Source organism: Procambarus clarkii, chromosome 7 (genome assembly GCF_040958095.1).
Source record: "Procambarus clarkii isolate CNS0578487 chromosome 7, FALCON_Pclarkii_2.0, whole genome shotgun sequence".
Taxonomy (NCBI): domain Eukaryota; kingdom Metazoa; phylum Arthropoda; class Malacostraca; order Decapoda; family Cambaridae; genus Procambarus; species Procambarus clarkii.
Window position 1 is genome coordinate 18790178 of NC_091156.1, and position 27744 is coordinate 18817921.

The 27744-nt window shown below is 44.6% G+C and overlaps 2 protein-coding genes across 2 annotated transcripts in view; one reads left to right on the forward strand and one right to left on the reverse strand.

The window, feature by feature from the left end:
* Window positions 1-27744, reverse strand: part of LOC123761386 (uncharacterized) — a 348122-nt gene that overhangs the window by 274982 nt on the left and 45396 nt on the right. The window lies entirely within an intron of this gene.
* On the forward strand, window positions 4-23843 carry LOC123761388 (uncharacterized). Its single transcript, XM_045747400.2, has 4 exons — window positions 4-416; window positions 20083-20277; window positions 21754-22413; window positions 23131-23843. The coding sequence occupies exons 1-4, from the start codon at window positions 156-158 to the stop codon at window positions 23323-23325; spliced, it is 1311 nt and encodes a 436-aa protein (XP_045603356.2). The 5' UTR covers window positions 4-155; the 3' UTR covers window positions 23326-23843.

Consider the following 27744-nt stretch of genomic DNA (forward strand, 5'->3'; position numbering starts at 1 on the left):
CCAGGTGAGGGGAGTCAGGCGTCAGCCAGAGCACCAACTGCACGCTCTCGTCGCCCACAAGCAGATCATTCTAAACCCTAATTTAGGACATCTGCACAGTTGGATTACATAGCTGGGTTCTGTAACTATTAGTTCGGTGTGACCTCTGCCACAGGATGTCCCTAGCCAGCTCCCTACTCGGTGACCTGAAGCACGGCTTCACGCTGCCCATCACTCGACGAGGACTATTTTCCCAGGATGACTTCTTCAGCGGATTCCAGAAGGACTACAGTCGGGCCGTCGGCGATGTGCTGGACCGGTGGGGCAACCGCGCCTCTAAGGCCGACCGCTTCGCCTCCTACAGGAGACTGAGGGAGAGGGACGCCTCGGAGGACAGTCAGGCAGCCACCATCTCCGAGACTCCAGATGTCTATGTGGTGAGTAGAGACGCTCGCTTCACGTCTTCATATTACTAGTTGGGCTCTTTAATTTGCATATTTAATATGTAACAAAGGAAGCCATGGATACCTCCTGTAGACAAGGTCTCCTGTGCCGATACCTCCTGTAGATACTGTGCTTATATCCCCTGTAGATACTGTGCTTATATCCCCTGTAGATACTGTGCTTATATCCCCTGTAGATACTGTGCTTATATCCCCTGTAGATACTGTGCTTATATCCCCTGTAGATACTGTGCTTATATCTCCTGTAGATACTGTGCTTATATCCCCTGTAGATACTGTGCCGATACCCCTGTAGATACTGTGACCATATCCCTGTAGATACTGTGCCGATATCCCCTGTAGACACTGTGCCGATATCCCCTGTAGACACTGTGCCGATATCCCCTGTAGACACTGTGCCGATATCCCCTGTAGACACTGTGCCGATATCCCCCGTAGACACTGTGCCGATATCCCCCGTAGACACTGTGCCGATATCCCCCGTAGACACTGTGCCGATATCCCCCGTAGACACTGTGCCGATATCCCCTGTAGACACTGTGCCGATATCCCCTGTAGACACTGTGCCGATATCCCCTGTAGACACTGTGCCGATATCCCCTGTAGACACTGTGCCGATATCCCCTGTAGACACTGTGCCGATATCCCCTGTAGACACTGTGCCGATATCCCCTGTAGACACTGTGCCGATATCCCCTGTAGACACTGTGCCGATATCCCCTGTAGACACTGTGCCGATATCCCCAAGTTGACATGATCTCCCGTGCCAAGTGTAGATACCCACGTAGACATGATCTCCCATACCGATACACCTCGTAGACATGATATATCTATATGCTCGTTGATAGGCACACAGTCTCTACACATAACCAGATCATCAGCAAACAACTCCAAAATAATCGACAAATGGAGTGACATTAGAAGACTGGACATCGGCGAGGCATTATACATCAAACAAACCAAGCCAACTATCAACAACTAACATCAAATTAAACTGTGCCATCTTCCAGAACACGGCGAAACATGCAGTATACTGCCCCAGCCATCATGGAAACATTGAAGATGGGCAAGTTGCAATGGACCCATTGGCCCAAAAAAGTGAGGTGCTTCAACTTCATTGCATCTCCGGCTATACAACCACCAGAAAAAAAACACCTTAAAATTTACGGGTTCTTCATGTCCTTGCCACCTCTTGGGGGGGGGGCTTAATCTTCATCAATCATTCACCTTGTAATGGGTATGTCCGACTGCGGTGATCCCGGTCCTAGCTGTGATGTGTGTGTTCTTTTGACTTCCACACGTCTACAAACTCTACCTGAAAAGCTTGACGAAGTAGAAGTCGAAGAAGGTGACTAAACTGAATTTTTTCAGCACCCAATGGCAGTCTCCACGCCAACCAAGAAGACACAAGCCGTCGGGGAAATCAGTACATTAGAAACCACCATGGATTCAACAGAATAATGGACAATCTCAAGATTATAAAATGGAATATCCAAGGATTCAAAAACAAAGCACAAACACTCGAGCAGTGCTTCTCAAAAGGGCAACATTAATATTTTAATTACTTCAAGAAACACTTACCAGGACTCTCGAACCTTGGCAGCAAAACTACACTCCTCCTGACAACACCGAAGAAATAGAAAAAGATTTAGTAAATGCAATACATAGAGCAGCAAATCATGCCATCCCAAAGAGGAAAACAATTACCCAACAACATAAGGACCATTGGGATTACTGTGATAGGATAAAAAAAAATAGCACAACAGACTAAATTGTGCACGAAAGAATTTTAGAAGAGATAAAACCGAAGCTAATCTAGGACTTGTTAGAGCTGTCCGAGATCATGTGCACGAAGAAACGGCAAAAATCAGAGAAGAAAAATGGTTCGAGTGGTGCGCCAAACTAAATCAGCATACATCCTTGGGAGACATCTGGAGGCAGATCAACAAGGCCAAAGGAAAATCGCCTCCTGCTCCGCCTCATCATGTTCATCCAGAGCAAGAAGCAGAAAGGTTAGCAAATCTATTTGCTTCGAGAGCCAGTTTCACTCAACTTCCTCAAGCATCTCTGGCTCACCAACAAAGACTTCAAGCAGCAAGGTGGACAAAATAGACGATTCTTTACCCCTTACCTGACTAACTAAACCAACCTTTCAATCTTAAGAAACATAGAAGAGCTACAAAGAAAACTAAAAACAGAGCTTCAGGTGAGGACAGAATCACAACAAGCTAGCCAAGCTAGGAGAAAAGGGTGAAGGAGCCTTTTTGAATCTCATCAACAAAGTATGGATGACAAGAACTCGACCACTCTTTGAAAAGTGCAATTATAGTTCCCATTCCAAAACCCAAAGACCCAGGAAATCCAAGACCCATCTCATTAACAAGCTGTCTGGCCAAAACTGCAGAAAGAATGACTCTTAACTGAATTGACTGGAAATCCAATCCACTGCATCAAAATATGTTGGCTTACAGAAAAGGTGTTGGAACCACAGAATGCCTTACCTCCCTTTTGGATCAAATCAATGACAAGCCAGGAATCCTTATTTTTTTTGGACCTAGAAAAAGCCTTCGAGCTAGCTCCAGCAACACTGTGCTGCCTTGTGGATAAGGAAATCAAAGGGCACGCTCTTGCCTTAGTCTAAGGAAGCCTGCTTAACCAAGAAGCTAAAGTCAAATTCCAAGGAAAAACATCGACCTCAAAGAGGCTGGAAAATGGGACTCCGCAGGAAGGAATATTAAGCCCCTTCCTCTTCAACTGTCTCATGGAACAATTCATGAAGCTCAAGTTATCAAAAGCCAAACTGCTTAACTATGCAGACGACTTTGTGGTCATCATCAATGGCAATGGCGCCAGGAACCATGCACAAAAATGCCTGCCATCATCAGTAGGAACGCGTAGCAGTGAAAATAAACTGCAATTACACCAAAGCAAAGGCCGGTAAAAATTAGAACCCAAGACATCACACTCGCAATTCATGGACATGAAATCGAGTGGGTTACCTCTTTTCAATGCCTAGGAGTCTTAATAGACAGCAAGTTGAAATTCACTCAAGAAAATGAATATCTTCGGCAACGTTGTAAAGTTAGAAACTCGGCTTTGCGCTCCCTGACAAGTCTTAGAGATGGTGCATCGCTACCAGTACTCAAAATGTACTACGTTCAAGCAGTTAGGTCACTTGTTGACTATGCTGCTCCTGCTCTTACATCCCTCAGTGATAATCAATGGGAGAAACTGGAAGTGTCTAAAAATGATGTCCTCAGAACAATGCTGGGAGCACCTATATGGACGCGTCGAGAGAATCTAAGAGTGGAAACCAACTTACCAGCCTTAGAAAACAGAATCAAACAAAGGATAGCCACCTAAATAGTAAAACTTGTTGGAACCACCGCCAGACTGTTAATTAAAGACCATACACAGATCGCTTCACAGAAACCTTCAATATAGAACAAGTGCATGGCCAGATAATCTGGGTAAGATTCTTAATCTTGAACGGATTAAGAACGGACTTGAATGGACCATTACAAATAAAGGAGAAGATAGACTATATCAATACTTTCGGCAGCCTCTTTCATGGGGAGACTCGAGTCTAAAGATAATCATTGAAAGATTACTAGTTAAACAAATCAGCATGCGACTCGCAGAGGCTCAAATCAGTCTGAGAACAACAAATGCAAACCATCTCAAGACCTACCAACGACTCACATCTTCACAGATGGATCAGTTGATTAAGAAAGAGGTTCTGCTGGGGCAGCAGCTTATACTAACAACCATGAAGCTTACTGGAGCATGAATAGTGGGTGCTTAACATTGCAAACAGAATTATATGCCCTGAAGGAGGCCATAAATTATGCAATTGAGAATAACTTACATGATGTCATCATTCATACCGACTCTAAATCTTCGCTCCAGACATTGTTGTCCAGCCAGCACAGAGATAATATACAACTCATCACAGAAGTCCAACATATAGGAAAAGAAGCCCATAATCTAGGGCTGTCAATCACCCTAAATTGGATACCAAGTCACATTGGCATAGATGGTAATGAAAAGGCAAACTCACTAGCAAAAGGTGTCACTGCTCTACCTGTTATACAGGTTCAAATACCTCTAAGTTTTTCACAGATTAAGGAGCAAATCAAGAAGAAAATACTCCCAACTATCAAAAGTCGCCAAAGTAGCGGAAGGCAGACCCACTGCGATGTGGTACGAACAAGCCACTGGGCCACTCTTTCAAGCCTGGCAAAAAAACTATGTTGAGACATTGCAGTAGCCATACACAGATTCAGACCTGGCTACAAGTACTGCTGGGAGATAATAGACCCAATAGTTAAAGTGTCATATCTGTGGAACATGTGTAGAAATGCCACTACTACATTACCTACTAGAATATGAAGAAATTTAAGCCCAGCGCATCAAACTATCAACCAACAAGAGCAGCTGCATTAAATGCAAAATCTACAGCGAATACAATGGTTAGAAAAGCTTTTGAAGAATGGGACACACTAGTGAACACTGTGTATCTATATCCGCCACAAATATAATATTAAAACAAAAGACTAAAACCAGTGCAAACGGAAGGAAACTCTCCCTTCAATTAAAACTTTGACCTAAATAACACAGTAACAAGGTTATCGAGAATAACCGAACGCAATTACGGGCTCACTATAGCCCGCGCTACATGGACATTTCGTTCCGAGTAGCTAAATCAAAAACAACAACAGCTTTGTAATCTTACCGATTATTTATACCTGTGCCACCTCTTGGGTGGCTTAATCTTCATAAATCAATCAATCAATCAATCACCTTGTAATTGGTCGGAGCATCACTCAGACACACATCACAGATCAAAGAATCTATGCTCCAGGGTCCACCTGCACCATGTTGCACAGACTCAAGGTTCGCCTCCGAGAGGACCTCGTTCTCACCACGGCTGAGATCTTAGAAAAGATCTCTACCATCGGAAATGTCTCACTGGTTAACATCCTGAACACCAGAGGTGTTCACCTGCACTTTTCCAGCGACCTGGACCTAGAGAAGCTATTCCCTACCTCCACCACGACCACCCTGCTAGACGCCGGCCTCACCCTCACTCCTCCACGACGCTACCTGGCGGACAGGAATGTGTTTGGCAGACACGTCAGCGCATGGATCTCTGCCCTCAGTGACGACGACATTTTCGCCAGCATCAATGCCCTGAACCCGACGCTGACCGCGGTAGTGGCCAAGACCAGCATCAACTCCGACAACATTGAAGATGACCTTCAGTGTCCTGAAGGTGATCGCCATCGCAGCGATCCTCGCCACGGAACACGGACTTCAGTCTAACAGAATCACCATTCCACCTGCCCAAGTGACCAAGGAACGATACACGGACTTCTGCCAGTGCTTCAAGTGCTACAGGTACTCCCACTACACTAGTGAGTGCATCGAGCAAGTGCAGAAATGCAGTATCTGCGCCCAGGAATACCACTACACGGCCTGCACATCCTCCCACAGACGCTGTCTACTCTGCAATGCAATTTCTGCACACTGCAGTCTCACCTGACCATAATTGAGGATTGTAAGAAAATGATGAACGAGATACAGATGAAAGGTCACAAAGTGAAATTCATGTGGATTAAATCTCTTGTTGGAATAGTGCTTAACGAGGTGGTGGAGCCACACCAAACCCACAAGTTGACATTGAATGTGTTTTAACAATGAGACAAATAAGCAAACTTAGACATATTTAGGCACAAACAGAAGTGGCGAGGAGAGGTATAATGTATGAGGGAAGTCAAACCATGCAACACTACATGCGAGCCAAAATACCCATTTCACTTACGGTAAATGGAGAAATGGTTGGAGTGACTGTACACATGCGGCTCAGGCTTGGGTACAAATATTACTGGGAATATGGAATAGGTGTTTATGAGAATGAAATGAAGTGTAAACTAAGTTGTATCTTAAGGACTCTCACCCTCACTCATTATGTTCTTGATTGTCCGTTGATTAATGTATATAGAAACACTGAGATAAGGATTGTTCCTGGACAAATAGCCTGGATGTGTCACAACGAAAAGCTTGACGATATTCTGGAGAGATATAAGAATTTTGCTCCTAGATAGTAACTTTTTTGAATTGTCTGAATGTCTACTGGAAACGGTCTGTGTACCTAGTCATAAAAATACTTGAGTGTTCGCCTGGTAACATACTGCATGTGTAAAGGAAGAAATGTATATGTTTATCAAATCAAATCAAAATGTTTATTTAGGTAAGGTACATACATAAAAGAGATTTTACAAAGTGATGGATTTATAGTTAAGGCAAGTACATACAATGCCTAAAGCCACTATTACGCAAAGCGTTTCGGCCATTTTATAACTCACAATGTTCGGTAATATGCTTATTGTTTATTTATTTAAATATATGAACACGTTGTACTAAACGGGGCGAGAATAACTTGAGCTACCTCATCCCTTTGTGTGTATTTATACCTCAATAAACTTGTTTCAATTTCACCGTAAGGAGGAAATGAAGAAAAGATGACAAACATTACCTCCACGACGCAGCCCACCTCTCCTTCCCCTGGGGTAACCACTCCCAGAACACCATACAGACTACTATCCAGCAGTGACATTCAGAGTCTACTACACGGGGAAGACATCTCCCGTCACGCAGGGTGCAGTCGCACCTCCACAGATCTCCAGTATCAGCTCTTGATACTGGTGATGGCTCAAAAGGGCCACCACTTGCGAGCTATTCATGCCCGTGCCACCTTTTCGGTGGCTTCATCTTCCTCCTAACACATTCACAAGGGAGACATCTCCCGTCATGCAGGGTGCATTCGCACCTCCACAGATCTCCAGTATCAGCTCTTGATACTGGTAATGGCTTGAAAGGGCCACCACTTACGGGCTATTCATGCCCGTGCCATCTTTAGGTGGCTTAATCTTCATCAATCAATCAGAGTCTACTATCCAGAGTCACCACGACTGCAGACTCCACCGCCGGATACACAGGCATACTTGCTACCTGCTCTCATACGTCTAGCCGACAGGATCGCTAGCACGGGCAACGACAGACTTGTGGTTACACTCAATACGCTAGCTGCTGCACCTGTGTCAACGAGGAAACGGCGTTTGGCTATGACGTCAGATATGTAGAGCAGTGTAATGCTTGTCATGGCCGCCCGTAATTTCTGGACAAAAGTGGGGTCTGGGGGTGTGATAAGTGGCGTTGGGGTTAAGAATTCGCCCGGAAGCCGCAGGCTAGATCCGTATACTAAGTCTGCTGCCGAGAATCCACTGCCCTCCTTCGTGGCCGAACGGATGCCAAGCAAGACTAATGGAAGGTTGTCGATCCAATCATCAGGGCGTGCTTGAGCTCTTAGGGCAGCTTTTAGTTGTCTATGAAAGCGTTCTACCATTCCGTTCGACTCAGGGTGGTATGCTGTGGTTCGGTTATGTGTAGTGCCGAGGAATTCCATAAGTTCCTTCCATAGATATGATTCGAACTGTCGTCCTTGGTCGGTGATGATGACAGAGGGGCTGCCAAAACGGGCGACCCATCCAGAGTGGAAAGCCTGGACCACTGACTCAGCTGAGATGTTGATTAATGGGATTGCTTCCGGCCATCTGGAGAATCGATCGATGCAGGTGAGTAGATAAGAATATCCTCTTGCCGACGGTAATGGTCCAACGATGTCTACATGCACCACCTCGAAACGGTCAGAAGGTAACGGAAACTGTTGAAGAGGGCTCTTTGTGTGACGATGTGTTTTCGCTCGCTGGCACTGGAGACATGAGCGAGTCCATCGTCGAACATCGGCATTGATTCCTGGCCATACAACACCCTCCGTTAGTAGTTTCTGGGAAGCGCGTACTCCTGGGTGTGCTAGGGAGTGAAATACTGAGAACGTTTTCCAGCGAAACTGGGCAGGAATGTAGGGCCTAAGTGCTCCCGTCCGTGAGGTGTCACAGATTATACTTCCGCCACCTTCCATGGGAATCTCGATGAACCGGAGAGCTGTGTCAGATGTTCGTAATCGCCGCAGATCAGGGTCTTCCCGTTGGGCCTTACTGATTACACAATAGTCCACCTGAGCTGGGTTTGTCACGACGTGGTTTATGGTGGGTCGAGACAGTGCATCGGCTATGACATTATTAGTTCCTTTGACATGACGGATATCCGAGGTAAATTGGGAAATAAATCCCAGGTGATTGGCTACTCGAGGAGAGTGAGCATCACCCTTGGCCGCCAGCGCATAAGTGAGAGGTTTGTGGTCTGTGAGGATGTGGAAGTTCCGCCCCTCGAGAAAGTGCCGGAAATGTTGTATGGCTGAGTAGATGGCGAGCAGTTCCCTATCAAAAGTGCTGTACTTCTCTTCAGTGGGTGACAGGCGCGCTGAAAAGAATGCAATTGGGCGCCATTCTCCTTCAACGAGCTGTTGTAGTACAGCACCAATTGCTGTGTTTGAAGCGTCGGTAGAGAGATTGGTGGGAGCGTCAGACACTGGGTGTGCGAGCAAGGTGAATTCCGCCAGCTTGTGTTTTATGTCGGTGAATGCTGTCTCTGCCTGGGGAGTCCACTCCAACGGAAGACGGGACGTGAGTTTCCGACCACGTAAGAGGTCGTATAAGTGTCGCAAGATGTCCGAACAATGTGGGATGAATCGATGATAAAAATTCACTACACCAAGAAATTCTTGCAACTTCTTTGGAGTGGATGGGCGCGGGAATTCCTTAATTGCCTCGATTTTCTTCTCTAGTGGTTGGACCCCTGCTGCTGACACGGTGTCCCAAGAAATCCAGCTCTGGAACATGGAATATACACTTCTCGGAGTTGAGCTGCAAGCCGAAGTTGCGCAGACGGGTGAGGAGGAGTCGGAGGTGTAGCAGATGTTCTGTTGGTGATGTACTGGCCACCAGCAGATCGTCAATGTAGGCATAGCAAAAAGGAAGATCCTTAACTACTTGGTCGATGAAGCGTTGGAATGTCTGGGCTGCATTCCGTAGACCAAAAGGCATCCGGACGTATTCAAACAGTCCAAAAGGTGTTGTGATCGCTGTTTTCGGAATGTCTGCCGGTTCCACAGGGATCTGGTGAAATGCCCGCACAAGGTCAATTTTCGAAAAAACGGTTGCGTTGCTCAATCCCTGTGAGAAATCCTGGATGTGTGGTATTGGGTAGCGATCCGGCAGAGTACGAACGTTGAGAGCCCTGTAGTCTCCGCAAGGGCGCCATTCCCCTGGGGCTGTTTTCGGGACCATATGGAGAGGTGAAGCCCATGGACTGTTCGAAGGGCGGATTATTCCCGCCTCCTGTAGCTTATTGAATTCAGCACGTGCTACCGCCAGTCGTTCCGGTGCCAGGCGGCGTGGTCTGGCGAAGGTAGGTGCTCCCGTTGTAGTAATGTGATGCGTAATCGTATGTTGCACCTCTGGTCGAGGGCTGGCGGGTTGGGTCACATCTTTGAATTCATCCAGGAGTGCTTGAAGTTCCGTAGATGCGACTGGGGTGACGATGTTAACTTGTGTACAGGTACTAGGAGAGGCTCGAAGTACTGCACCTGCGGGATCCACCATAAGTTGATGGTGTTGCAGGAAATCCCATCCAAGAATGGGTTGTTCCACATCCGCTATGAGGAAAGTCCACGTAAAGCGACCCAGAGAGGCGAACTCGAGAACCAGGGCGCGGGTCCCATATGTACGGACGGACGTACCATTGGCGGCTCGTAAGTCCAAACCAGGAGTACGGGTTGGTTTGACCAGTGGGGGAGGCAACACGCTAGCTGCTGCACCTGTGTCAACGAGGAAACGGCGTTTGGTTATGACGTCAGATATGTAGAGCAGTGTAGTGTTTGAAATGGCGGGGTCACTGGCCATTAACAGTCCCCGCCGAAGTAGTTTCCCGACCAGGAACAAGGAGCCCTACAGTTGCGGGCTTGGTGTCCGAACTTCTGGTGGTAAGAACAAAGCTTTCCCCGACGTTCTCGCTGTCGCCTAGAGACTGATACTGGATTCGCATGGTACGTTTTCCCTGGGTGGACGAAACGCCGATTCTGGAGGACGTCGAGTTGTTGGGTGTCTGTAGTCTGCTGTGTATCACTGAGGTGGGACAATATAGTGTTCTCAGACGTCGTATGAAGCCGGTCTGCCAGTGTAGCCAGCTGGGCTAATGGGGTGTCGTCAGCCATACTGAATAGGGCCGGTTGAATGTGTTTTGGACAGAGTTGTATCCACAGTGATCTCACAATCTCGCTGGGGGCCGGGTCAGTTGCAGTATGCATCACATACTGAATATGCCGCAGAAGCTGAGCTGGTGTTTTGTCTGCTAATCTTTTGTCAGTGAGGAGTTGGTCCCTTTGTTGAATGCGGCGTTTCATTGCTGCCTGTAGAAGAGCGGCCTTCAATGCAGTGTACGTCCTGGTGTCCGGTGATGGCGCGGTGATGACAGCGGAGGCAGTGTGCATAGCCTCCGAGGGAAGTGTTGGCAGGGTACAGGCATATCGGGCTTTCTCAGTCGAAATTTCGTGAAGGTCGAAAATAGCCTCCATCTGCATGAACCAAAATTCTGGCTCATCTGCGTTGTATGCTGGAAACCTGGTAGATAAATCCATGGCGAAGATCTAGTTTGTGACTAGGTGTTCTTTGTCACTCACTGGGTCACCAATGTAACGGTTCTATTGTTACGTAAAGTATGGTGACAAATAAACACAGACACTAGATACTAGATAGATAAACACAGACACTAGATACTTAATCACGTGTTTATTTTCGTGATATACACACACTATATATTTGGTCGAATATACAGAAGTACACAGGTGATACTTTGGTGTGAGTTGAGCGCACTGAGCGTTGGTACAGTATCTCGCAAGTGTCTGCTCTAGACCACACTTGAAAGTAGACTAGCCAATGTTCGATTGATTGATTGATGAAGATTAAGCCACCCAAAAGGTGGCACGGGCATGAATAGCCCGTAAGTAGTGGCCCTTTTGAGCCATCACCAGTATCAATAGATGATACTGGAGATCTGTGGAGGTGCGACTGCACCCTGCGTGACGGGAGATGTCTCCCGGACCAAATGGTGTGTGTCCAGATCCTATGGTGAGCCAATGTTCGCTACACCGCTGCTTATATGCTCGGGCAACACCTCACCGTGTTGCCCAGGCAACGCCTCACCTCATTCATCTCCAAAAGTTGACAGGAATATTAACAATGCATTTGGAGCGAGTATATTATTGGGATAATCTACTCGCTACACTCTATACCAACGGCCTCCCGAACATGGTGGTTTCGGATACACTCCTCGCGGCCAAACACGCAGCTATTACTACCACCATCAAGGCGACTTCGAATGCAACCACCCAGCCGGACGACCCAGCAGCGGACCTCGCACCCGACCCCACGCCGGGGGTGGACTGGACGCCTCCCACACTTCAGCCGACACCGGAGCTTCAAGGAACAACGACGACGCCACACACGACGCCCGAGCACCCTCACCATAGGTTGGCGCCTGCTTCATACTCTACACTCTACACAGACGACCCGAGTCTCCACCGTTGGGTGGCGAAAGCAAGACGAGACCTGGCCTATCACCAAAGGATACCAAAGGATACCTGATCAACCAGGCTGTGACTCATACGTCAGGCTACGAGCAACCGCGTCCAACAGCCTGGCTGATCAGTCCAGCAACCAGGAGGTCTGGTCGACGACCGGGCCGCGGACTCGCCAAGCTCCGGAAGCACCTCAAGGTGCTTGAGGTGCACTGCACCTCAAGCACCCACCCACTCACTGCAACAAGACTATCGACGGAAGAGAGAGACTGCAATGTCCTGACCCAATACACGTCGAGACCGAAGCCATGTAGTACTACATCGACCTCTCAATACTACGCAAGGAATACTACGACCCCGAGTACTATAAGACTTACTCCGACGGACAGCTGGAATTCCACGACGACTCCAACGACAGCCCGGTGAACGGCACGACGACGAAGAAACAGCGAATTAAGCTGAGGATAGCAGATGAAACGCGACGCATCCATCCATAAGCCACCTGCTTGAACAGCCAAGTCTCCTGCAGGACACAAACTGCGAGCGACCATGAAGATCCCCATTCATCCACAGTCGAAGATATCAATACTACACAGTATCAGCTTCTGGTACTGGTAACGCCTCCACAGCCTCCACTTACCCGTTCATGTTGTTGTTGTTAAAGATTCGCCACCTGGAACAAAAAGTTCCAAGCAACACGGGCTATGGTGAGCCCGTAGACTACTTTAATGTTTACCCATTCATGCCCGTGCCACCTCTTGGGTGGCCTAATCTTCATCAATCACCTTATAAACATTCAAACTGCCTTTTATAATGGTAACAAGAGTTAACAAAACACGTCTCCAAGCGCCAGACTAAATTTAATAGTAAAATAAACTTTAGAGAGCTAATTTTTCAACTTTCTTAAGTGAAGAAAACATGAGAAAAAATGGAGAAGATGGGAAGGGTTAGATCAATGATTATAACACCGAATCTTGACAGTTGGGCGAGTGTTTGATGCGTAGTTTATCAGTTACGTCCAATTTTGTTTTGTCGTTGTGTATCTATTATTACTGTATTGTTGGTCAGAGTATCTTTGGTGATGGTCTGGATGTGCGTAAAAATTTTGTTTTCTTTGATAGAGCCATGTTTGTGCATAGTTAGACCCCCTGAAATAAATGTTTTTCTTTATATTTTATATATATATATATATATATATATATATATATATATATATATATATAATGTCGTACCTAGTAGCCAGAACGCACTTCTCAGCCTACTACGCAAGGCCCGATTTGCCTAATAAGCCAAGTTTTCCTGAATTAATATATATTCTCTAATTTTTTTCTTACGAACTGATAAAGCTACCCATTTCATTATGTATGAGGTCAATTTTTTTTATTGGAGTTAAAATTAACGTAGATATATGACCGAACCTAACCAACCCTACCTAACCTATCTTTATAGGTTAGATTAGGTTAGGTAGCCGAAAAAGGTAGGTTAGGTTAGGTAGTCGAAAAACAATTCATGAAAACTTGGCTTATTAGGCAAATCAGGCCTTGCATAGTAGGCTGAGAAGTGCGTTCTGGCTATTAGGTACGACATTATATATATATATATATATATATATATATATATATATATATGTCGTACCTAATAGCCAGAACGCACTTCTCAGCCTACTATTCAAGGCCCGATTTGCCTAATTAGCCAAGTTTTCATGAATTAATGTTTTTTCGTCTACCTAACCTACCTAACCTAACCTAACCTAGCTTTTTTTGGCTACCTAACCTAACCTTACCTATAAATATAGATTAGGTTAGGTTAGGTAGGGTTGGTTAGGTTCGGTCATATATCTACGTTAATTTTAACTTAAATAAAAAAAAATTGACCTCATACATAATGAAATGGGTAGCTTTAACATTTCATAAGAAAAAAATTAGAGAAAATATATTAATTCAGGAAAACTTGGCTTATTAGGCAAATCGGGCCTTGAATAGTAGGCTGAGAAGTGAGTTCTGGCTACTAGGTACGACATATATATATATATATATATATATATATATATATATATATTAGTATATTTTGGTAGCAGTCTTTCCTGTAGACATATATTATTAAATATGACCGAAAAAGTGAGATTAATAATTCTAACACGAATTTTCTCAATCTTTCGTACATTACGCTTCACTGTTGGAGGTAAATCAAAAATCACTTCTCCAAAATTCATTTTTATTTCTAGTCTGACGCGACACAGGCGCGTTTCGTAAAACTTATTACATTTTCAAAGACTTCACAAATACACAACTGATTAGAACTTACGTATCTCTGATTTTATATCTACATTTGAGTGAGGTGGGAGGGGTGATGTGGCATTAACACAAGACAGAACAAGAGGGGATATTAATAGGGTATTAAAAGTATCAACACAAGACAGAACAGAAACAATGGGTATTGAATAGAAGTGTTTGTAGAAAGCCTATTGGTCCATATTTCTTGATGCTTCTATATTGGAGCGGAGTCTTGAGGTGGGTAGAATATAGTTGTGCAATAATTGGCTGTTGATTGCTGGTGTTGACTTCTTTATGTGTAGTGCCTCGCAAACGTCAAGCCGCCTGCTATCGCTGTATCTATCGATGATTTCTGTGTTGTTTACTAGGATTTCTCTGGCGATGGTTTGGTTATGGGAAGAGATTATATGTTCCTTAATGGAGCCTTGTTGCTTATTCATCGTTAAACGCCTAGAAAGAGATGTTGTTGTCTTGCCTATATACTGGGTTTTTTGGAGCTTACAGTCCCCATGTGGGCATTTGAAGGCATAGACGACGTTAGTCTCTTTTAAAGCGTTCTGTTGTGTGTCTGGAGAGTTTCTCATGAGTAGGCTGGCCGTTTTTCTGGTTTTATAGTAAATCGTCAGTTGTATCCTCTGATTTTTGTCTGTAGGGATAACGTTTCTATTAACAATATCTTTCAGGACCCTTTCCTCCGTTTTATGAGCTGTGGAAAAGAAGTTCCTGTAAAATAGTCTAATAGGGGGTATAGGTGTTGTGTTAGTTGTCTCTTCAGAGGTTGCATGGCTTTTCACTTTCCTTCTTATGATGTCTTCAATGAAACCATTGGAGAAGCCGTTATTGACTAGGACCTGCCTTACCCTACTGAGTTCTTCGTCGACTTGCTTCCATTCTGAGCTGTGGCTGAGAGCACGGTCGACGTATGCATTAACAACACTCCTCTTGTACCTGTCAGGGCAGTCGCTGTTGGCATTTAGGCACATTCCTATGTTTGTTTCCTTAGTGTAGACTGCAGTGTGGAAACCTCCGCCCTTTTCCATGACTGTTACATCTAGAAAAGGCAGCTTTCCATCCTTTTCCGTCTCGTAAGTGAAACGCAGCACGGAACTCTGCTCAAATGCCTCCTTCAGCTCCTGCAGATGTCTGACATCAGGTACCTGTGTAAAAATGTCGTCAACATACCTGCAGTATATGGCCGGTTTCAAGTTCATGTCGACTAAGACTTTTTGCTCGATGGTACCCATGTAGAAGTTTGCAAACAGGACACCTAGGGGAGAACCCATGGCGACCCCATCTACTTGCTTATACATGTGCCCATCCGGGCTCAAGAAGGGTGCCTCTTTAGTACAAGCTTGGAGTAGTTTCCTCAGAATACTTTCTGGCATGTCAAGAGGAGTACAGGCTGGATCACGATACACTCTGTCGGCTATCATTCCGATTGTCTCGTCCACAGGTACGTTGGTAAACAGCGATTCTACGTCCAACGAGGCTCTTATCCCTGTGGCCCGTGTGCCCCGCAGTAAGTCCACAAATTCCTTTGGAGACTTCAGGCTGAAGGCGCAAGGAACATAAGGAGTCAGCAGGCCGTTGAGTCGCTTCGCCAGTCTGTACGTGGGTGTGGGTATCTGGCTAATGATTGGCCGAAGTGGGTTTCCAGGCTTGTGCGTCTTGACATTTCCATACGCATATCCAGGTTTATATTCCCCAATGATCTTTGGCAGGTGGAGTCCGGATTTCTTGGCGTTCACAGTTTCGATCAGTTTGTTGACCTTTGCTTTTAATTCGGCTGTAGTGTCCTTCGTTACCCTTTGGAACTTAGTTTGGTCAGAGAGTATCGATATATATATATATATATATATATATATATATATATATATATATATATATATATATATATATATATATATTGGTGTATACTGGCAGCAGGTTTTCTTTCAAACATGTTTCATTGAATATGACCGCATATTCTGTATTTATTATTTTCTGGTTTAGGGCTTCTATCCCTCTAACTATTTTCTTAGCATCAGGGCTTAATTGAAATAGGAGTTCTCCAAAACTCATTTTCGTACTTTTAAGGTGAAGAAAAGAAGTGATTTACTATAGAGTGTATTACACTTATTTGTATAATTTGCACGACGTTTCGAACCTCCATGGTTCATTCTCAAGTGAACAGATCTTACAATACTAGTTGATTTTATACCCGCATTAGGTCAGGTGATAATACAATGAAGGTGAAAACATGGGGGGATACATAAGGGATAAACATAGGGGCTGCAGAAGGCTTATTGGCCCATACGAGGCATCTCCTATCCAAACACAAAGATTAATCCAGTGTAATTGGCCTGTTATGTTGGACATTGTCTTCTGTGTTGGCATCGATATGTTCTTGTCTTGTCCTTACTCTCATGGTGGGTAGAGTAAATAGTTCCGTGATTTGGGTGTTCATGGTAGGTCGCTCTATTCTTATGTGAATTGCCTCAAGAATTTGTAATCTTCTTGAATCTTGGGTTTTGTCTATTATGCAAGTATTCTTGTTCAACATTTCTCTTGTTAGAGTAATGTCATGGGCTTGTCTCATGTGATTCCTAGGGGCACCAGATTGAAGATGGCATGCCCCTAGGAATCACATGAGACAAGCCCATGACATTACTCTAACAAGAGAAATGTTGAACAAGAATACTTGCATAATAGACAAAACCCAAGATTCAAGAAGATTACAAATTCTTGAGGCAATTCACATAAGAATAGAGCGACCTACCATGAACACCCAAATCACGGAACTATTTACTCTACCCACCATGAGAGTAAGGACAAGACAAGAACATATCGATGCCAACACAGAAGACAATGTCCAACATAACAGGCCAATTACACTGGATTAATCTTTGTGTTTGGATAGGAGATGCCTCGTATGGGCCAATAAGCCTTCTGCAGCCCCTATGTTTATCCCTTATGTATCCCCCCATGTTTTCACCTTCATTGTATTATCACCTGACCTAATGCGAGTATAAAATCAACTAGTATTGTAAGATCTGTTCACTTGAGAATGAACCATGGAGGTTCGAAACGTCGTGCAAATTATACAAATAAGTGTAATACACTCTATAGTAAATCACTTCTTTTCTTCACCTTAAAAGTACGAAAATGAGTTTTGGAGAACTCCTATTTCAATTAAGCCCTGATGCTAAGAAAATAGTTAGAGGGATAGAAGCCCTAAACCAGAAAATAATAAATACAGAATATGCGGTCATATTCAATGAAACATATATATATATATATATATATATATATATATATATATATATTATATATATATATATATATATATATATATATATATATATATATTATATATATATAATATATATATATATATATATATATATATATATATATATATATATATATATATGCGAACAAGCCTGAATGGTCCCCAGGACAATATGCAATATGTGGGTGTGAGTTTTCAGTTATATATATATATATATATATATATATATATATATATATATATATATATATATGTCGTACCTAATAGCCAGAACGCACTTCTCAGCCTACTATGCAAGGCCCGATTTGCCTAATAAGCCAAGTTTTCCTGAATTAATATGTTTTCTCTATTTTTTTTCTTATGAAATGATAAAGCTACCCATTTCATTATGTATGAGGTCTATTTTTTTTATTGGAGTTAAAATTAACGTAGATATATGACCGAACCTAACCAACCCTACCTAACCTAACCTAACCTATCTTTATAGGTTAGGTTAGGTTAGGTAGCCGAAAAAGTTAGGTTAGGTTAAGTTAGGTAGGTTAGGTAGTCGAAAAACAATTAATTCATGAAAACTTGGCTTATTAGGCAAATCGGGCCTTGTATAGTAGGCTGAGAAGTGCGTTCTGGCTACTAGGTACGACATTTATATATATATATATATATATATATGCGAACAAGCCTGAATGGTCCCCAGGACAATATGCAACTGAAAACTCACACCCCAGAAGTGACTCGAACCCATACTCCCAGGAGCAACGCAACTGGTATGTACAAGACGCCTTAATCCACTTGACCATCACGACCGGACATAATGAGGTGATAGCCGAGGTTATTTGAACCACCCCACCGCCGGCACTCGGATAGTAATCTTGGGCATAGCATTTTACCAAATCACCTCATTCTTTGGGGCACACGTGAGGAACACAAATGCGAACAAGCCTGAATGGTTCCCAGGACAATATGCAACTGAAAACTCACACCCCAGAAGTGACTCGAACCTATACTCCCAGGAGCAACGCAACTGGTATGTACAAGACGCCTTAATCCACTTGACCATCACGACCGGACATAATGAGGTGATAGCCGAGGTTATTTGAACCACCCCACCGCCGGCACTCGGATAGTAATCTTGGGCATAGCATTTTACCAAATGTGTGCCCCAAAGAATGAGATGATTTGGTAAAATGCTATGCCCAAGATTACTATCCGAGTGCCGGCGGTGGGGTGGTTCAAATAGCCTCGGCCATCACCTCATTATGTCCGGTCGTGATGGTCAAGTGGATTAAGGCGTCTTGTACATACCAGTTGCGTTGCTCCTGGGAGTATGGGTTCGAGTCACTTCTGTGGTGTGAGTTTTCAGTTGCATATTGTCCTGGGGACCATTCAGGCTTGTTCGCATATATATATATATATATATATATATATATATATATATATATATATATATATATATATATATATATATATATATATATATATATTATGAGTAATAATCCCCAGGTGGCATGTAAGGTCTCAGACGACATTTATTCCTTCAAGACGTTCAGTTGATGGAAGAGTTCTTCATGAGTAAGTTAGGTGTCTTCTTATTGTTGTAAACTGTGAATCGTATCGTCTGGTGTCGGTAGGGGCCACGCTTCTGTTACTATGTCTTTCAGGACTCTTTCTTCAGTTTTGTGCGAAGGTGAAAAGAAGTTCCTGCAGAAGAGCTTTGTTTTCCTTAATCTTAGGTATACTCGCCAATGCTAATGCCCTATCCTATATGCTCTCAAACTCTGGGGTGAGCACAAGTATATCTCCTAATATTCCCGAGTGTATGAAGTAATTACAGAGCTCAAAGTACCTCATATCATTTGGTCTGCAATCATTGATAATATGGCAATCACAGATATGGTGTTGGAGAGTGTGTCCCAGCTCTCGTTCACATAGTTTACAATTGGAATGTTCACCATTGGGGGATTCATTACCTGCAGCCACCTGCCATAGATATAAATATCCCAGCCTAATTATGGCAATTACAATGTCACACTGTCTAGTGGATGTTTTATGCTGCCCGGACATATAATTCTCGGTTCTAAACATGTCATGGCTCTTTATACTCGTGCTTTCTGGCCGTTGAATACCAGTGACTGCTCTTCTGCCATCCCTAATTTCCTGAAATACTGCGGCTTTTACAATAGAGATTGGAATGCTCGTATATCTAACTTATTTTCAGGCTTATCACATCCAGTTTAAGGACGGGAGACATCTCCCATCACGCAGGGTGCAGTTGCACCTCCACAGATCTCCAGTATCAGCTCTTGATACTGGTAATGGCTCAAAAGGGCCACCACTTACGAGCTATTCATGCCCGTACCACCTTTTGGGTGGCTTAATCTTCATCAATCAATCAAATCCAGTTTTAGCTGCCTTGTCCGTGTCATATCCTGCTGGACAACACCTACGGGAGATGGAAGCGTTAACTCTGATCGACTTGAGGCCATGTTTATTCTGAGTATTTCATAATATATTATAAAAGATAGTATAAAATAAGATCAACCTACACCTTCTATGCAGATCGTGCTCGACATGAGCGTGTACGCGAGTGGAGAGATGACGGTGCAGACGGTGGGGTACTCTGCCCTGGTGCAGGCAAAGGTCGGCCAGCGCACCTACTGTCGCAGCTTCCCGCTCCCCAAGGACACCATCATTGACCGCGTTGTGGTCGACCTCTCTGACGAAAACATCCTGACTGTCACCGCGCCCAGGAAGGTAAGTAGAGCCAGGCAGAGCTACTGACGGGAGATATCAGGGGAGGGAGAAGGTAAGTAGAGCCAGGCAGAGCTACTGACGGGAGATATCAGGGGAGGGAGAAGGTAAGTAGAGCCAGGCAGAGCTACTGACGGGAGATATCAGGGGAGGGAGAAGGTAAGTAGAGCCAGGCAGAGCTACTGACGGGAGATATCAGGGGAGGGAGAAGGTAAGTAGAGCCAGGCAGAGCTACTGACGGGAGATATCAGGGGAGGGAGAAGGTAAGTAGAGCCAGGCAGAGCTACTGACGGGAGATATCAGGGGAGGGAGAAGGTAAGTAGAGCCAGGCAGAGCTACTGACGGGAGATATCAGGGGAGGGAGAAGGTAAGTAGAGCCAGGCAGAGCTACTGACGGGAGATATCAGGGGAGGGAGAAGGTAAGTAGAGCCAGGCAGAGCTACTGACGGGAGATATCAGGGGAGGGAGAAGGTAAGTAGAGCCAGGCAGAGCTACTGACGGGAGATATCAGGGGAGGGAGAAGGTAAGTAGAGCCAGGCAGAGCTACTGACGGGAGATATCAGGGGAGGGAGAAGGTAAGTAGAGCCAGGCAGAGCTACTGACGGGAGATATCAGGGGAGGGAGAAGGTAAGTAGAGCCAGGCAGAGCTACTGACGGGAGATATCAGGGGAGGGAGAAGGTAAGTAGAGCCAGGCAGAGCTACTGACGGGAGTTATCAGGGGAGGGAGAAGGGGCTTATATTCTTCAAGATGGCAGAGATAAAAGGTTAAATGGCGAAACAAGGAAAATAGAAAGATGGTCTCACAATAGGAATAGATAATTGCGTCATTATATTGTGTACGAAGGTCTCTGCTTTAGGTAATGTAACGATAAGGTGGTTCTGGTGTGAGGTCAGAAAGGTCTTGTGTGGCAATGAAAAGATGAAAAAAAGGTGTCAGATCATTAGTGAAGTAAAAGATGTATACTGGTGTTGAGGCATCTCATGATGACGTAGTGAAGCTAGCAAGGTTATACACGTAGCAGAGTAGATCATTCTCATCAGGGAGTAGGAGAGAGGGAAGAGTTTAATGCTTCTATTAGGATGATACGATGTGGGAGGGTGGTAGGGAGGGAATTATCATGGGGAAAACGCCAAGCCATTACGACTATATAGGTCAGGATAAGGATTTGGGATGGCACAGGGGGTGGGGGGGGGGGAGGAATGGTGCCTAACTACTTGGACGGTCGGGGATTGAACGCCAACCTGCATGAAGCGAGACCGTCGCTCTACCGTCCACCCCAAGTGGTTGCACATACGATGTAAGATATAACAAAGTTTGATTCATTGTTATAAGACAATTATTTTTAATCATTTCATCGTTAGATAATACCCCGTAAGCGCTTATAATATTTGCATTATAAAAGTTAAGTATTCCTTATAATTTATACTGCATATCATAATTTGTGAGGGTCTCTAATCCAAAGTTTTCTTTTCCCCAGGGTAAGGGCGTTGCCATAAATGTCGACTCGACAGGTGACTCAAAGTCCACCACCATCAGCTCGACGCGCGAATCAGGTGCCGACTTAACATCCCTCGAGTCAGAAATAATTCCTTTAACGTTGCAAACCGCCCAGACGTCGCCAGCGTCAACAGCAGAGGAGCGAGTAATTCACACTCAGGTGGAAGGCGCTAAAGCCACCGCTACAGAGAGTGTTAAAACAGAGGCGGTTCGCAGGGGGTCCAGCTCGAGAATCATTCCTCTGAATATTGAAGGAGAGACGGCCTCTTCCCAGACAGACGAGGGTGGAGCTCATCCAGCAGCCGCGCAGCCAGAGAAGAGTCAAGTTTCAAGCACATACGAAAGGGTAATTCCCACTGTTATTGACAGCGGGACAGCCAGTTCCTCAACAACCTCTCACACAGCCTCTAGTCAGGGTCGGGTACTTCCAATTAAAAGACGTGGTAGATTCTTCCAGGACTCTACCTTTGAGAAGGTCTGGGATGATTTTGAGTCCGCCATTGATGATCTGATGTCCCGGCGCGGATCCCGAACGGGTCTGGAGGACGACAGGTTCCAGTCCTACAGGAACCTCCGCCAGTGCGTCCAGCAGGAAGATAACCAAGCTGCCACTGTCTCTAAAGAAAATGGAGAATATAAGGCAAGTATATGGAGTCTATCTTGAAGCTTTTCTTGATGACAACCCATGATCACTCAAGCTTCACATCTTCGCCTGATCATAGGTTCACTATATCGATTGTGGCTTCAGAATATTGATCTTGAGTTCAACGTTTAACAGCCTAAAGCTTTTAGAGATAGGGCAGCTGCCAGTGTGTTGAGTCTAGACTGTTATCTTGAGGTTATCTTGAGATGATTTCGGGGCTTTTAGTGTCCCCGCGGCCCGGTCCTCGACCAGGCCTCCACCCCCAGGAAGCAGCCCGTGACAGTTGACTAACACCCAGGTACCTATTTTACTACAGGGGCATAGAGTGAAAGAAACTCTGCCCATTGTTTCTCGCCGGCGCCTGGGATTGAACCCAGGATCACAGGATCACAAGTCCAGCGTGCTGTCCGCTCGGCCGACCGGCTCCCGGCTGTGTTTATATTTTTATAGAATCTCAATATTGTGTTTTTGTTCTCACTTGTCGTGCTACTCGTTACATGTTCCTCTTTGTAGTCATCATCGTGTATAATGTTTACCCTTCATCTCTCTTTCCTATCTCACTGGTGGGTCCGTCCTTATCACCTTCTCTCACTAGTCATTAACTCATTATATTCCTCTCACTCCTTTATCACATTGCCTCCTGCTCCACACTCTGCTGCATATCCTCTCACCCGCTCGTCAGTGTCGGTAACCAATCCCTTATCAACTGTTCAGATCGTTGTGGACGTGAAGGACTTCGTGGATGGTCACCTGGACGTGAAGGCGGAGGAAGGGGCGATCGTGGTCACCGGCAGGAAGGGGCCCTGTTCCTTCGAGCGACGGTTCTCCATCGCTGGACTCACTCAGCCCGACAAGGTCGCTGCCTCGCTCTCCGCCGACGGAGTCCTCACTATTACGTCCCCAAAATAAATGCCATTTGTTATCTGACAAGGTGGTGACAGGCTTAGTTTTTCATTTCATGAAATATAAACGTTTGTAACTACATCATGTAGGCCTACCAAGTGACTGTCACAAAGCGTCAGTACATTTTGTCATTTACTTAGGAAAAGATGATTAAACTTTTGTACTTCCTCAAATATCTGCTCTCTTTCTAAGTTGTATAAGTTCTAAGTTGTACAAGTTGTATAAGTTTTAAGTTGTAAGTCCAACCACTTGGGATGGACGGTAGAGCGACAGTCTTGCTTCATGCAGGTCTGCGTTCAATCCCCGACCATCCAAGTGGTTAGGTACCATTCCTTCCCTTTCCCCCGTCCTATCCCTAATCCTTATCCTGATCCCTTCCAAGTGCTATATAGTCGTAATAGCTTGGCGCTTTCTCCTGATAATTCCCTTCCCATCTAAGTTATAACTGAGCTTTACCTGTGATGATGATAAAGCGTTAAGAGTCCAGCCTCGTATATGGCAATAAAGTCAAATTATCAGAAACATTTGCATCTTATAATTGTCCTTACTACACAACTCCACAGGTCTACATACCGCGTTGGGCTTCTCAGCGTCATCAGGCGTCTCACGCCCCGTTATCTTGAGATGATTTCGGGGCTTTAGTGTCCCCGCGGCCCGGTCCTCGATCAGGCCTCCACCCCCAGGAAGCAGCCCGTGACAGCTGACTAACACCCAGGTACCTATTTTACTGCTAGGTAACAGGGGCATAGGGTGAAAGAAACTCTGCCCATTGTTTCTCGCCGGCGCCTGGGATCGAACCCAGGACGATATAGGGTATACGGAACACGGATACGGAACCCGTATAGGGTTCCTGTATGTGATCAGAAGTATTCAAAATAAAGTTACTGCTACTTGTAACATTTTGGTCGAACACGCTCAGTCCCACGAAATAATTGCTTTTTTTTTTACACACAGAAATCCCAATTGCGTGATGCAGCAACTCCTTTTTACCATGTCGTAGCTCAGTCGATTAAGGCAGCGTCTGGGATGCTCTCGGACGCAGGTTCGAATCCTCCTCACGACCCTTGTGGATTTGTTTAAATGTTTTATTTTTTTTGTAAAGCTCCATTTAGATCTGGGTCAGTTTTGGAGCCTCCAGTTAGGTTTGGTTGTTCCGGGAAATTCTTATCAACGCGAGAAAACGGCGTACAAGTACCACAGAGATAAAACTCACAGCGCGTCACCTGCTGCACAGCACGAGGCAGAAACAAATGGGCAAAGTTTCTTTCACCCTGAATGCCCCTGTTACCTAGCAGTAAATAGGTACCTGGGAGTTAGACAGCTGTCACGGGCTGCTTCCTGGGGTGTATGTGGTGTGAAAAAATGTAGTTAGTAAACAGTTGATTGACAGTTGAGAGGCGGGCCGAAAGAGCAAAGCTCAACCCCCGCAAACACAACTAGGTGAACACAACTAGGTAAATACAGCACCAATAAAGATTGTCTGTCAGAAGCTATATCTAAGTGTTTCCTGCATCACACCGGTGCCAACACGCCAGCAAGGTCACACCTCATGATGGTAGAGAATGCTGTGTCCTCACCAGACACTTTCTTATCACTGAATTCACTGTATCTGCGTGTAGCATTCGTACACACGCATATTGGAGGTAATTTGGCGTGAAAATATATTAATTTGACCTGATTTGTTACATCTGATATAACTGGCTATTTAAATTACCCTTATCTAATTTAACGGGTTTGTTTAGTTATAACCTTTTAAAATGTATTAAAATCATTTACTGTATCTTCAGCAGTGATGACATATGGTTGATGGGATTCCACAAACTGAAGAATTACAACACTTTCGTTATGGCTGTGACTTCGGATAAAAAAAACTTGTGTCTTTATGTATTTGAATTCAAGATTTGAACTACATCAAGTCTTTCGCACTCTCCTGAGTGCATTAAGAAGGTCTGAGTGTGTGGTTTGGATCAGACTTTCATCTCAACGGCTAATCAAGACCACAGTTAGTCTCGCCCAAACTACAAACTCAGACCTTGATAATGCACTCAGAAAAGTGCGAAAGACGTGATGTAGTTCAAATCTTGACTGAAAATACATAATTGTGGGGTTACATTCTGTTTTTACGTCTGTAATAAGATATTACTCATAAATGCTGTCATTATTGTTGCATCTCTACTAATAATTTTTTTTAAAATGCGCTAATATGTCTTACGTGAAAAAGGTTGCAGCAAAGGGCTGCATTTGATGTGGTTGAATTTCTTGAGGTTATCTTGAGTTGATTTCGGGGCTTTAGTGTCCCCGCGGCCCGGTCCTTGACCAGGCCTCCACCCCCAGGAAGCAGCCCGTGACAGCTGACTAACACCCAGGTACCTATTTGTGCACAACCCCTAATCTATTTTGCTCTCTATCTGAACAGTTTAAGTTAGTGGATGATAGAGGCAAGAAGCCACTCTTCCCGTTTTAAATTTGGAACAGTTGGCAACCCTTTGTTCAGCCGAGGCTAGTTAGAGGGTCCCTGAGGTCTCTTGAACTGTGTTCGAAACGTCCTACCCGAAACGCTGTGCGCAATAGTGGCTTTAGGCATTGTATGTACTAGCGCTATCTATAAATCCATCAATATCTGTATCACCCCATTGTATGTATGTACTTTACCTAAATAAACATTTGAATTTGAGTCAAGACTAGGATGTGTATTGTCAGAGCCGGGAGATTTATATAGCTGGAATTTTTATATTTCCCAAATAACCTCATCTTCTGCCGCTCGTAACTTACATAGCTTTTTGTTTACAACACTGGTCTGAAAATAGCGCCCTCACGACTTCAAGGCCTTGAGATGAGTTACTCAATATACTTTATACTCGATATAAATTAATGTCATGTATATTAATTTATAACTGGTTGACTTTTTTATCATCTCGTAAAGCCAGACGTTTGAGTCATTATAAATTTTCTGCTTGTTTTCATACAAGTGTTTTCACACACTGTATTCACCTAGTTGTATTCACCTAGTTATGCTGCCGGGGGTTGAGCTCTGCTCTTTCGGCTCGCCTCTTAACTGTCAATCAATCAACTTTTGTCTCACACACACACACACACACACACAGGATAGATAAAGACAGACTTTTTAACACAAGGGGCACACGCACTGGGGGACACAGGTGGAAATTGAGTGCCCAAATGAGCCATAGAGACCTTAGAAAGATTTTTTCAGTGTCAGAGTAGTTGGCAAATGGAATGCATTAGGAAGTGATGTGGCGGAGGCTGACTCCATACGCAGCTTCAAGTGTAGATATGATAGAGCCCAATAGGCTCAGGAACCTGTACATTAGTTGATTGACCGTTGAGAGGCGGGACCAAAGAGCCAGAGCTCAACCCCCGTAAGCACAACTAGGTAAGTACATACACAGAGGAAGCGGCCCGTAACAGCTCTCCAACTCTCAGGTACCTATTTACTGCTAGGTGAACCAGCGTATCGGGGTGAAAGAAACTGCCCATTTGTTTCCACCATCGCAGGAGATCAATCCCCGGACCCTAAGATTACGAATCCCAAGAGCTGTCCACTCAGCCACCAGCGCCCTATGGCTCTGTGCATGTTGAAGTCTACGCTCTTCAAATTCTCATATTTTTCAGCTTCACGTGTAATGTGCATGAACATGATTTGAAATGCAATTGGTAAATATATCTGGCGATCTTGACGTGTCCTGCCCGAAGCGCTTTGGGTAATAGTGGCTTTAGGCACTGTACGTACTAGCTCTATCTATAAACCCATCAAGGTTTTGTATCTCACCTTGTATGTTATGAGAGCTTTGTATCTCACCCTGTATGTTATGAGAGTTTTGTATCTCACCCTGTATGTTATGAGAGTTTTGTATCTCACCCTGTATGTTATGAGAGTTTTGTATCTCACCTTGTATGTTATGAGAGTTTTGTATCTCACCTTGTATGTTATGAGAGTTTTGTATCTCACCTTGTATGTTATGAGAGTTTTGTATCTCACCCTGTATGTTATGAGAGTTTTGTATCTCACCTTGTATGTTATGAGAGTTTTGTATCTCACCTTGTATGTTATGAGAGTTTTGTATCTCACCTTGTATGTTATGAGAGCTTTGTATCTCACCTTGTATGTTATGAGAGTTTTGTATCTCATCTGAATAAATATTTGATTTGACATTGCTGAAGTAGTTATATAGTCTGTTAATATAAACAGTCTATTCACATTCACGAGACAAAAGAAAAAGGCACAAGTAAATGAGGTAATGTTCGCCCGGGGAACATTACCTCTCAATGTTCTACCTAATGTTGGTCGGGTCGTAAATAACCTCCAGGAGCAGCAGCAGGCGTCAGAGAGTGTTTACCTCCGCCACAGCTGGCAGGGCGCCAGTGGCCCCCGGGGCCTGAACAACGCCAGCGACCCACCCACTGCTC